General features: G+C 35.9%; 1 protein-coding gene across 2 annotated transcripts in view; it reads left to right on the top strand.

The window, feature by feature from the left end:
• ANGPTL5 (angiopoietin like 5) overlaps window positions 1-13,705 on the top strand; it is a 107,326-nt gene that overhangs the window by 84,471 nt on the left and 9,150 nt on the right. Inside the window, exons 3-8 of one of the 2 annotated variants that reach the window (XM_055094781.3) lie at window positions 5,613-5,768; window positions 6,334-6,478; window positions 7,728-7,831; window positions 8,668-8,761; window positions 10,851-10,951; window positions 13,000-13,120. In XM_055094781.3, the coding sequence (XP_054950756.2) occupies window positions 5,673-5,768; window positions 6,334-6,478; window positions 7,728-7,831; window positions 8,668-8,761; window positions 10,851-10,951; window positions 13,000-13,120 (661 nt within the window). In that variant the 5' untranslated portion in view covers window positions 5,613-5,672. Of the gene's footprint in view, window positions 1-5,546; window positions 5,769-6,333; window positions 6,479-7,727; window positions 7,832-8,667; window positions 8,762-10,850; window positions 10,952-12,999; window positions 13,121-13,705 lie in introns of those variants that run through there. The other variant, XM_008953779.6, reaches the window with a different exon arrangement.

The following is a 13,705-nucleotide window of genomic DNA, read 5'->3' as shown; positions in this document are numbered from 1 at the left end:
TAAATCCTTTCTTACGTTAACTTAAAAGAACACGTAATTTATGAATCTAGAAAGGAGAGGAAAGGGTTACAGCCTGAAAGGAGGGCCATCCCACAAGCTGGGAGTGTGCCTCCAACTGAAGCCTAAAGAGGCAGGTACTTTGAAGGAGGGATGTTGAGGTAGGAGATTTATGCTGAAAAGTTGGCTAAACATACATAATTTATAGGATATAGGAGGAGCTATGAATATTTATGAAGGTAGTTCTGATGCATGTATATTGAACAAACAGTAACATATGACCCGTGTTCATTTTGGACTGGAGGCTGAACATTTAATTGCATTACAATTAGGCCCTATTACGTCTAAATTCTTTTAGGACACAAAGGCACTCAAGTGAGCAGTCCTCTTAAACTGGCCAGAACCACCTCATGGTTGGTGGTGTTCTCATCAGGAGAAAGTTATTGAAATCAGTCTGTTGTCCAATCAAAGCTGTAGTTATGGCTTATGGAACAGAGGGTCAGTTAGTCAGTGTCTGGTGGTGAGCTACGATTGTTTTACTATTGCTTATCTCAAGGCCAGTGTTTGTTTAGCTGCTAGAGAAAAACAGAAAACTTGTGGAAGTTAAACATAGTTTATTCTTTAAGTGTAGGAGTGCATGACTTAACCCTTGCCTGGCATGGCCTTAGGTCCTATTTGTAATTTGATATCTTACTGCCACCAAGTGTCTGTTCTGTCAGTCTAATGATCTCTACTTTAACGTTAATCCTGGCAATTGTGTCCAAACTACAACAGGAAGAGGATATAATGAGGCATAGCTGACCTTCCATCCCATTATGGCTGGGAACTCAGTTTTAAGGTTTTCCCAGGGTCCCCTTGGCCAAGAGGGGGTCTATTCAGTCAGTGGGGGCTTAGGATTTTATTTCAGTTTAGACTTATATAATTATTCTTCATTCAAATATTGTTTTACGGTAACAACCAAGAAGAAAAGAAATTTCAAACAATGTTGCCAGTTTTTTTAATCATAGGTTTTTTCGACCTTTAAATTCTTTCTTTATTTCTTCAAAATATTAAGTGGGTTTTCCACATTCTATTTAAGTTGTAGAATCCTAGATTCTTATAGAAAGGCAGGGCCCAAGGGGCTCTGAACATCATGATGCTTGATTTTGTCATGATGTTTTTGTCAGTGTTATTTATGGAAAAAGGCTTTAGGATTAGATATTTGGATAATAAAAAATTTGAGGATTTTGTAAACTTCATCTCTTGACAGGAAAGGCAGTTGTCATTCAAGCAGTAAAGAAGAATGTTACCCTAAAATCCCTATTTTTTATCAGAAGGGGCATCTGAATTAAATACAATGTTATATTCTTTCACACTTTAAAACCATAAAACAATTCCTTCTTTTGCTGAGGAAATATATATTGAGCACCTACTATGTGCCAAGCACTTTCTAGGTGCTAGGGATACAGTGAATAAAACTTCAAAGTCCTTATGTTCGTGAAGCTTATATTTATTTTTCTTCCCCACTAGAACATATTAGGGTAGTGAAAAGTGCTACATGGAAAGTGGGATAGTGAAGGGGGATAGAGACCAATGTCAGTTCTATCTGTGAGAGGGTGCTCAGGAAAGGCCCCAAAGGAAGGGAAATTAGGACAGAGGTCTGAATGAAGGAAAGAGGTTGCCATTCAAATATCTGGATGAAGAATAAGGGCACAGGGGTCTGTGAGTACAGAAGACTGTGAGGACAGAATCATACTGTTGTGCTCAAAGAACAGCACAAGACCACTGTTGCTGGACTAGAGTGAGGTAGGGTGTATTAGGCAGTTCTCGCACTGCTATAAAGAAACACCTGAGAGTCGGTAATTTATAAGGAAAAGAGGTTTTATTGGCTTATGGTTCTGCAGGCTGTACAGAAAGCATGGCAGCATCTGCTTCTGGGGAGGCTTTAGGGAGCTTTTTACTCATGGTAGAAGGAAAAGTGGGAGCAGGCATCTTACATGGCAGGAGCAGGACTGAAAGAGAGAGGGGAGGTGCCACACACTTTTAAAATGACCGGATCTCATGAGAACTCACTCACTATTGTGAGAACAGCATCAGTGGGGAAATCTGGCCCCATGATCCAATCACCTTCCATCAGGCCCTACCTCCAACATTGGGGATTACAGTTTGACGTAAGATTTGGGTGGGGAGGCCTGGCATGGTGGCTCACGCCTGTAATCCCAGCACTTTGGGAGGCCAAGACAGGTGGATCACCTGAAGTCAGGAGTTTGAGACCAGCCTGGCCAACATGGTGAAACCCCATCTCTACTAAAAACACAAAAATTAACTGGGCGTGGTGGCAAGCGCCTGTAATCCCTGCTACTTGGGAGGCGGAGGAAGGAGAATCGATTGAAACTGGGAGGCAGAGGTTTCAGTGAGCCGAGATTGTGCAATTGCATTCCAGCCTGGGTGACAGAGCAAGGCTCCGTCTCAAAAAAAAATAAAAAAATAAATAAATAAATAAAAAGATTTGGGTAGGGATGCAGGTCCAAACCATATAATAAGGGAAGTGTGCTAACATATGAGATTGTAGAGGTACATGGCCCAGATTTAGTGGCGACTTGTATTGTATGCAAGGACTTAATGTAAAATCCAACTTTCAATGGAGGGAAATCCATTGGAGAGTTTTGATTAGAAGAGTGACACAATTTTATTGAACCTTTAAAGAGACCCTCTAGTTGTCATGGGGAAAACTAGGTTATAGGAGATAAGACCAGAAACAATGAGGACAGTGATAAGGTTACCAGAGATGGCAGACTTGGACTAGGATGGTAGCAGTGGAGGTGGCGAGAAATGTTTACAGTTTGAACCTTGAGCCAGTAAGATGTGTTGGTGGATGGTTGCAGTAAGCGAGAGAAGAAAAGTCAAATGTGACTCAGATTTTTGGGTCACACAATTGGATAAAGTGTGTTGCCATTACTAAGACGGGAAAGAATAGGTAGGGGTGGAATAAGGAATACGAGTTAGGCTTCAAACATGTTAAATGTGAGATGTCTATGAGACATGCAATTTCATTAATGTGGTCTCATAAATGGTTGATGTTTTATTTACAAAGGAAACTAATAATAACCACTTTATGGTTATAAAGCATATTCACATAACTTATCTAATTTGAATATATATATATATATATATTTTTTTTTTTTTTTTGAGACGGAGTTTTGCTCTTGTTGTCCAGGCTGGAGTGCAATGGCACGATCTTGGCTCACCACAACCTCCACCTCCCGGGTTCAAGCGATCCTCCTGCCTCAGGCTCCTGAGTAGCTGGGATTACAGGCATGCGCCACCACGCCCAGCTAATTTTGTATTTTTAGTAGAGACAGGGTTTCTCCTTGTTGGTCATGCTGGTCTCAAACTCCCAACCTCAGGTAATCCACCCGCCTCGGCCTCCCAAAGTGCTGGGATTACAGGCGTGAGCCACTGCGCCCAGCCTGAATATTATTTTTAGTATCTTTAGAACAGAAAATAAACAGAATTTATTTGAGCAAAGAATGATTTACGAATTGGGCAGCACCCAGAACAAGAAGTTCAGAGAGCTCCACCCAGCAGCATGAGCAGCAAGATTTTGTTCGACACAGAAACAAAGTAGAGGAATCATGTGATTGCCTACAGCTAGGTGTTTATCTTATTTGGGTATACTCTGATTAGTTGGCTGCCTATGATTGGCTGAAACTCCACTATTTGTTACAAAATATATACTCCTAAGTCAGGCTGCAGTTTGCTACAGAGGAACTCAAAGTACAGAGACAGCCTCAGGCAATGGCCTCCTGCTTATTTAATTTAACAAGTATTATAACCATGTGGCAGCTGTGATGGACAATTTTTTGTGCTTTCACTTTTGTCTTGGCTGAGGCTATTTTTTTTTTTTTCCATCTTCTGCTGAAGTATTTTCTTGCTCAAATAAGAATTTCCTGAATTGGTCTCTGGGCAAGATGTGAAAGAACAAAGAATTTTAACATCTGGCTGATTTAAAGTTCTGCCAACTTCTGTTGAAGTTCTGCCATTTTCACTTCAATTTTGTAAGACTTCAACTAGAAATTTAAGATTACAATATGTGTATTTGTCTATTAATATAAATTATAAAAGTCATCAATATTGTCCGCAATGTTACATATATTAATCTTTTAATCCATACAACAATTTCCATAATACAAAGGAGGTAATTGAGCTATAGCAATATTAGTAACTTTGTCCAAGATTCCAGGGTAAGGGAGTGTTGAAACTAATCTTTAAATCAGGAAATCTGGTCTTGGAGCCGGCACTCCCAACCATCTCATACTGTCTCACTGAAAAAACTCTGAGACAGTGATTGCCACAAATAAGAGATATGATTGTTTGGGTTTAAATAGTAGGTGGTGAGGAAGGAAAGTCAGAGAACAGATAATTATTTTAAGCTGTTTCTTCATTAAGAAAATATTTGAGTGCCTCTTGTGTATCAGTCATTGTACTAGTACCATAAAAACTATGGCAGTTCTCAGGTTAGGAAAGGAGAAGGAGAAAATAATGTCTCGAACCAGAAGGAAGACGCAGGAAAGTTTTGCTTTGCCTCTTAATCTGAGGATAATGAAGACTTAGGCATGTGTGTAGAATGAAGGGAAGGAGACATTGAAAGGGAAAATTTGAAGACACTGATCTATCAAGCTTCGAAGAGTGGTCATTTTCAATAATATTATTTCTCTGATGTTCAGAATTTTTACAGTTTTAACAAAATAGTTGTAATTAGATTACAACTAATTACAGATTAATTAGAGTCTTAGAAATTTGGCTTTTTTTTTTTTTTTTTTTTGAGATGGAGTCTCAGTCTTTCGCCCAGGCTGGAGTGCAGTGGCGTGATCTCGGCTCACTGCAACCTCTGCCTCCCAGGTTCAAGCGATTCTCCCTGCCTCAGCCTCCCTAGCAGCTGGGATTACAGGCACCTGCCACAACGCCCGGCTAATTTTTGTATTTTTTAGTAGAGACGAGGTTTCGCCATGTTGACCAGGCTGGTCTTGAACTCCTGACCTCAGGTGATCCACCTACCTCGGCCTCCCAAAGTGTTGGGATTACAGGCGTGAGCCACTGCGCCCAGCGTTGAGATTTGGCATTTTAAAAGTATATTTTAAGTCTGAATTATCTGCTCTGGATGTCCACCTTGATCAAATTTCTACTTAGCATTTTATAGAAATAGTTCCAAGGTAATATTTTTCCCACTCCATCAGTCATTTCTACTTCCTATTTTTTTGCAAGCAGTTTGCAATTATTGATGTATAGCTTATCAAAGCCATTTTTTTTCCCAAGGCAAGAAAAGGCTGACTCACAAAAATTAGATGAATTTATAAATTCATGCTTTATTTATCTGTCTACATCTGTCATTTATTTATTTATTTACTTATTTATCTATTTGTTGCCTATATTGCAAAAGCTTGGATTTATAATACAGACATGAAGTGATAAAAAAGGAATTGTACAATTTAAAATGTCAGGATCTCCAGAGGCTACTTTGTTTTTCATATGAAGGGTGTTGTTTCAAACCAGGGCATGGAAACTAGTAAGTTTTGGCTTATGTTTTTGTTGTACGCTTTCCAGAGGTTTTTAACTGAAGACTCTATGCTCTGTAGTTCTTTCCACGAAGAGCTGACTGATATTTGAAGAAGTGTTTTCATCTATCCAAGAAAAATATGATGTCTCCATCCCAAGCCTCACTCTTATTCTTAAATGTATGTATTTTTATTTGTGGAGAAGCTGTACAAGGTAACTGTGTACATCATTCTACGGTAAGAATTTTAGCAATATTATATTAGCTAGGAAAGCATGATTAGCTTTCAAGATATATATTAGAATTTTGAAAAGATTAATCATAACTACCAAATATAATTTATGGAACAATTAAAACATTTATTTAGAAATGTTGAAAATTGCTTTAATATTACTGTACTTAAACTGAGGAAACTATAAACTGAGGATTGATTCAACAGATATGAAAATATTTTGAAGACATTTCAGGCCTAGATTAAAAACTAGCCCACAACTTTTCAATGAAATATCTGATAGGTAGTAAAAAATCACTTTGCTTAAAAAAAAAGCTGTTCCACAAACTTTCATATTTCAAATCTTGTCCTGTGAGTGGCTACCCAGGAAATTAAGAAATTGGTCCATTTGATTTTATTTACTCATCAGGTTTATTTGTGGAAGTTTGAATTAAATAGCTTATATTTCTCTCTAATGATCAGCCTTGTCTTTCCTGAAATCTAAGCTTTTCTCTATAGTCTTTTTTATTATGTATTAGGTCATATAACATGTTTAATGTATTTTTTCTTATTTCTATTTTTTAATATAAAGGACTCTTCAGTAGTTAACATTGTAGAAGATGGATCTAATGCAAAAGATGAAAGTAAAAGTAATGATACTGTTTGTAAGGAAGACTGTGAGGAATCATGTGATGTTAAAACTAAAATTACACGAGAAGAAAAACATTTCATGTGTAGTAAGTATTAAAAATAAACACAATAATAAGGGTATATGATTCATTATTTTTAGGGTAGACACTGAAAAGTATACTTTAGCTTTTGTCTGGGTCATTTTCTATACATCCTGATCATCCTAGGCCAGAAGCTTTATTGTTTGGCCCATAATAGGTGCTTAATAAATATTTGGTAAATGAATGGATCCTTTCTCTATGTAGCTAATTCTGTGTGCAACAAAAGGGTCTCAGGCTTCTCAAACCAATGAGTGCAGCTTTAGACCTATTAAGACAGATGGCTAAATTCAGGAAAAAGCTAATAGAAAGTGACAGACTGAAAATAAGAAAGAGAGAGGAAGCGGAGTGAGGTAGAATTTAAAATATCAAGATTTTTTAATGTGATTCTACTGCTGGTGGAAAGAAACTTAGAAAATAAAATTTTAAAGAATAACATACGTAATAGTGTGTGGGCCCTTTTGTTATAGGGGGCAACATTATTACTATCTTGGGTAAAACTCACATAGGGTCTGAGAAATATAGGTAGTCAATGTTTATTTCCTAATTTTGGTGGTGTGTTATTAGAAATGTCTTTGGTGTAAGAAATATACACTGAAATAGCGTGACGGTACATCACGGCAACATGGTCTCAAAAGCATTAGGAAAAAGTTATTTGTACTGTTATCGCAACTTCGCTATAAGAAACTTTCTCTTAAAAAAATTTTAAAAGGAAAATGTATAGTAAATGTTTAGTCAGAAACCAAATAACCAAAACCTTTGACTAACATTTATTATGTGTATGTATATGTATGTGCTAGCAATTTAATTGTGTAAATATAGTATTAATAGAAAAATTAAAACAAAGATGTACTTTTTAAAATTAACTTGCCTAGTATAAAACTGTTACCACTAACTTTCTTTTACAGTAAGAATTGATGAATCCTATAACTCCTGCCTCTATATATCTCATCTTATAAAGTGAGAATTTATAATCAGAACACTGTCTCTTAATGATAACAGATTAATTATTCTGGGTAATCTATATTAGTAGGAAGCATAGTTTCATTAAGAAGTATTGAGACAATCATTTCTGGGGTTAATCCTGAGTTAAACAAAAGATATACTAACTAAAATATGTAATTCTGAGTATTAAGATAAATTGAGATAGTATTGAGTTAACATACATATCCAAAATCAGGTAAAATTCACTATTTTTCACTGTAATTGTTTTCTGTAACAATATAATATTTAACAGCCACTTTTTATTATGGTTAAGGAAATTTGCAAAATTCTATTGTTTCCTACACAAGAAGTACCAAAAAACTACTAAGGAATATGATGGATGAGCAACAAGCTTCCTTGGATTATTTATCTAATCAGGTATAGATGTTTTAGTATTGTGTTGTTATTGCATGTGCACGTTGATGTATCGTTAGCTGGAGGTATAATCTTTTTTTAAAATGCATTCATGTTCAGACATCTATTTAGCGCCTACCATGTTAGAGGCACCATAGTAAACTTTAGGCAAACAAAAAGCCGTAAAAAAATCGAACTTAATTCAAGGGGTATAGTCTAGTGGAGCACTAAAATGTGTTGACAAAAATGTGGTTGCTAGAATGGCACAAAAGAGAACTCTCAGATACAAAAAACTTCCCAGAGGAGAAAGTCTGTGAACAGTCATGAAGGATGAATAAATGTTTTAAAAATCATAAAGGTTGGGTAAGGCGAAGAGGACATTCCATTCTGGGGAAACTTCTTGGATTTGGTACAGGGTGGAGTGGCTGGTGAGGTTGAGTATTTAAGGAAAACTGACTATAGGAATAGACAAGAACAAAGTCATACCACACCAAGGAGCCACTGTAGTGTTTAAGCAAGGAAATGCCACAATCTGATTAACTTGTGTGGCTAATGACTTGAGGAAGAGCCAAGGGAAGAGGTAAGAAACTACAGCAATGGTTTGGACAAGGTATGAAGGGCAGATGTGCAAGAGCAGCCAAATGCAGAAATCGGGGCAGATAAAATCAACGTTAAGGAGGTAGATACTACGAAATTTAATGATTGCTATTTAGCTTTGCCTTTATTCTTTGTTAAAGCAGTAAGAAATCAATCTAGAAAAATGGGCACCATTATGTATTTCAGAGCTGGGTTTATGAGAGGCTTAGAGATGGCAATTTCTTCAAATATAAATTTACTTAAATGTGTATGCATGTGTTTAGGTTAACGAGCTCATGAACAGAGTTCTGCTTTTGACTACAGAAGTTTTTAGAAAACAGCTGGATCCTTTTCCTCACAGACCTGTTCAGTCACATGGTGAGAACTTTGGTATTTCAGCCTTTTCATGTTTGTCTTTTATTGCTTAAAATTTTCCTGGACAGGTCGATCCATTTAAAGGTTTTATTTAAAAACTACAGCTCACCGTTCTCTAACAGACTGGAGGGCTAATACCTGCCATTAAGCAAATTTCACCATAGACAACGTGTACTTTCTTAAAATGGGAAACTTTTTCAACCATGTGAAAGCCATGGCTGTATAAAGATATCCTGAAGCTGTTGAAAATAACATAGCTTTCTATAGCTTTGTTCTGGACTCCCAGTTTACATCTTATTAATAATTCATCTTCAGATAGAAGAAAAGAAAGTTTCAAAGTTCCTCCCACCTGTAAAAAATGTTTTTGACATGTTTGAAATGTTTCAAATTGGGGCATAAAATTTGAAAAGAAAAAGAAATGTAAGACAAGAATAAACTGAAAGTTAGCACTTTTTATACTAAAATACAGCATATTAATTCCTAGAGGTTTGGACTTCTAAGAAAAATACCCTATAAATCTTATAAATATGAATTTATCCCCAAATGTTTAAAGCAAATAAATATTATTGAGGGCCTAGAACATGATCTTTATGTTCTTCTTCGAAAAAGAAGACAATAAACAGTGCCTAAAAATCTTCTATGTGATAGGTAGGAAGACAGGCACTTTCTCACATTATTTTGTTATTAAAATTATTTTATTATATCTCATAACTGCCCCAAAGCAGGCATAATGTGGTAGTCAGGAGCATGGACTCTGATGTCAGACTCCTTGGTTTCAAATTTCTGACTTGCTGCTCTCTTGATATGTTTTCTCATCAGTAAACTGATAGTACCTACCTCTTACAGTTGATGTGAGGATTAAGTGAATAAATACAGGAAAGTCTCTTAAAATATTGCCCGAATCAAATGTTTATCACAAGGGAAATAAAAAAAAATGCCCGAATCACAGGCAGAGCAACATAAGGGCTTGCTTGCTGTGATCATCATCATCAGATAAGAAATATCCAGCCCAGAAAAATCGAAATAATCTGTTCACATTAATTTGAAAGGTAATGATATAGCAGACACTCCAACCCAGATCAGTCCTTCAGCATGAACTTCTTTCATGTCTCTGAGCATAAAGTCATTATAAGAATATCTCTTAACAAGTAAGGACACAGGCAACAACAAATCTATGTCTCCCAGAGACGAAGGGGAAAACAAATGACTTTTTATAGCTAAGTTTTTGTAGATGGCATTTTCTTCATTATTTGGGTGTGCTGGGCACTATGGTAAAGGCTTTATGTAATACCTTACTATGTAAATAGTTAGGATAACACTATGAAGTAAAGTGTTAGGAGTAGAACTAGGATGTTAAGATGGGCATTTGGATAATGGACACTCTAAGGGTTGAATTTATTTCACTTATAAAAGATGCTACAGAGTAGAGTATCTTCCAGAAAATGTAATATCCATATCCACATACACGTGTTTACAATCCTGGGGAGATGAGTGCTTTGGAGAAGGTGATTATGGGGTGCTATAATTCTAACTGTTGTCAACAGAGTAGGCTCTAACATCAGGCATAATTTCTTGGGGAAGAAAGTGATTTTCCCCTTTCTTCCTTTCGCTACTGGTATTAGTGGTCCCAAACACATCAGTCTCTGAAGTTGGGAATAGAATAGTGAAATATGTGTCTGTAGTGGTTAATCTACTTATTCCTTTTGGTTTTCTCCTCCCTATTCATGTAGATTTCCTTTACACATTACATTCTCTAAGATAAACCTAAATTTCTGAAATGGCATTATTTATTGGTAAAGAGAATGTGTAATTATAAAATATGTTTAATAAGTGTTGATCCCAAATGAAACTTTTAAATAGTATAGGAAACTAATCACTAACAGTGATATTATAAGTGAAGGCTTATTGCAGCATAAATTCTTTAATCCCTTATATTTTCTTTTTATTTCTAAAATTGTGACCATTTTTCATTTTGAAGAAGTTAAAATAATAATGAAAATTATGATAATAGCACTATCAATTCTCTATAGTAAAATGATTGCCTTAAATGTACATTTGAAAATATCCCAATTAAATAATTTTGCTTTTCTAGGTTTAGATTGCACTGATATTAAGGATACCATTGGCTCTGTCACCAAAACACCAAGTGGTTTATACATAATTCACCCAGAAGGATCTAGCTACCCATTTGAGGTAAAGTTTTCCCGTATTATGTGGGCTAAGATAAACATCCAACCAATTTAATTTATGTTAAAATTTAAATTGTTTTAATATTTAATTTTTCCTCAAAAAATTTTAAATATATTAGGTAAAGTTCTACTTTCAAAATTTTGGTTTTTTAGAATTCTAATGCCCAAAACATGAATTAATAAAAGAGCTAGAGTCTGTCTTTCACTTTTCTATTTGAGTTTCCATGGTTATACTCTTTAAAGTAAATCCATCTGATGCAAAAGCTTATATTATCCTCATAATAGGCAGAACTATAGCAGGCAGAACTATGCAATATAAATACTTGCTTGCTTTAATTAGCCTGTGGATATTGGAAAATAATGGTGTGCTTTGCCTTGGAGCTTACTAAAAATGCTTTTGACTTCCCTTCCTGTATATGGTTATAATTTCTTCTGATGATAGATGATTTTATGTGATTGTATGAGAAATTAATAATTAAAAAACCTTTCAGTGGGGTACAAGGCAGACTGAAAAGCTGATTCATTCTGAAATTGATAAAATAAATTACTCTTATGTCTATTCTTAGTAGTTCTCTGCAAGGATATCTAGTAGAAATTTCTACTAGAGACTATGCATATTGATGGAATATATATGTGTGTGTGTATATATATACACACACACACACACATACAGTTATATATATTATATATATATTTTCCTGGGCACTTCTTTGTGCAGAAGAAAGTTTATGATACTTATACCTTATTGATAGTCTTTATTGGATAATAAAGTCATTTTTTCCTAAGTAAATACTACCGGTTTCTCTTCTTAGAGTTACTACCATTATTTTATTTGGAATCTATTGACAAGATGTCAAAAAATTGGAAATTAGGTGGGAAATAATTTTAAAATTACCTAAGTTACTTCACCTACAGATTCAAAACTGAGTCTGAACAGATGTGGAAAAGGAAGGCTTCTAATTTTATGAAGAGTGGGATGCATAATCACCTCTTTTGTGGGAAAGTGCTGGTTCCTTAACTTCCTCCACACTGCCTTTTCTCTGTCTCTATGCGGGAAGTTTCTGAGGGAGAATTTTGCTCTGATTTCTTCCCTATATCGCTTCTATGGGTGCCCTACAGAGGTCCTTTTAGGGGCATTTTACACAGCATCAACAGATGTGTCTATGAGCACCTGCTGAGTGGGCACAGATCATGCCTTTCTCTGAAAATGCCAGTCTGAAAACAGGACTTCCAGGCTTGTGGGAGAAAAGAGCAAAGACAAGGACGTGAAATATTTAGCCGTGCGCACACACACACACACACACACACACCAGTGTTTTAATTCAAAATTTAGTTTATAGAGAAATACATTGCTCTGCACATCAGAGCAATACTGTCATACAAACTGAAGAATATTTATAAAGTTGAGTAATAAGAGGATAACTTTAAAACGCTGCAAATACGGCCAGGCACGGTGGCTCACGCCTGTAATCTCAGCACTCTGGGAGGCGGAGGCGGGAGGATCACGAGGTCAGGAGATCGAGACCATCCTGGCTAACACAGCGAAACCCCGTCTCTACTAAAAAATACAAAAAAAAAAAAAAAAAAAAGCCGGGGGTGCTAGCGGGCGCCTGTAGTCCCAGCTACTCGGGAGGCTGAGGCGGGAGAATGGCGTGAACCCGGGAGGCGGAGCTTGCAATGAGCCGGGATCGCGCCACTGCACTCCAGCCTGGGCGACAGAGGGAGACTCTGTCTCAAAAAAAAGGGGGGGAAAAAAGCTGCAAATACATATTTTTAAAAATGATTGTTATAAGGACTGTGATTAAGTTAATTACAAATTTGTTTGATAACAAACAGTATTATTTAGGTTAATTACAGGTTTGCTTTATAATAAACAGTATTATTTCTAGAAATATAAAAAACATATGAATAAATTAATGACATATGATTGCATTGAAAACTCAGTGGCAGCATCGTCTCTTTTTCTAAGCCTAAGGATGAAGCATGAGTGTTATATTATCAAATAATGAAAATAATAGTGTATTATTTTGGTCTTCTCTGTGCTTATTTTAGGTAATGTGTGACATGGATTACAGAGGAGGTGGATGGACTGTGATACAGAAAAGAATTGATGGGATAATTGATTTCCAAAGGTTGTGGTGTGATTATCTGGATGGATTTGGAGATCTTTTAGGTTAATTTTTTGTATTTCTACTCTACATTGTTTACTCTTTTTGGTATTATATCTATAGAGTCTCTATTGGTCAGATCTTTAGTAAAAATAGCAAATGCTTGCAAATATCAAAATATGACTTAAATCACCCTCTTTTCATATGCCAGATTATTTAAAATAAGTAGGTCTTCAGTGGAGATCTGGAAATCTTTATTTGTAGATATCTGGTGAAATGTGATTTGAGTGAAAATTCTAGATTGGATATGTATTAAGTATCTACTATGCACCCAGCAGAATTCTGGCAGGTGCTCACCAACTGTTTGCAGAACGAAAAACTGAATGGCAGCGTTGTCCTAGATCTTAAAATTCTTGAGAGGTGTGTTGTATCTATGCAAGCCAATGAAATGGCGAATTGAGGTATGTGTCTGTGCAAACCCAAATTATTTAAACTGAGCATATTATTAAAATGTCAGTAAACATCATTATGCTCAAAATTTGAAAATTATAACCCCAAGTCAATGTAAAATCTGTTTACATTATTGCCACATGGCACCATCACTTTTGCTGGTAAACAGAAATACCAATATTTCTGAACTTTGCAGAATT

This window comes from Pan paniscus, chromosome 9 (assembly GCF_029289425.2).
Source record: "Pan paniscus chromosome 9, NHGRI_mPanPan1-v2.0_pri, whole genome shotgun sequence".
In the NCBI taxonomy this organism is placed as follows: domain Eukaryota; kingdom Metazoa; phylum Chordata; class Mammalia; order Primates; family Hominidae; genus Pan; species Pan paniscus.
Note: the sequence above shows the minus strand (reverse complement) of the source record. Positions and strands in the feature narration are given on the sequence as shown.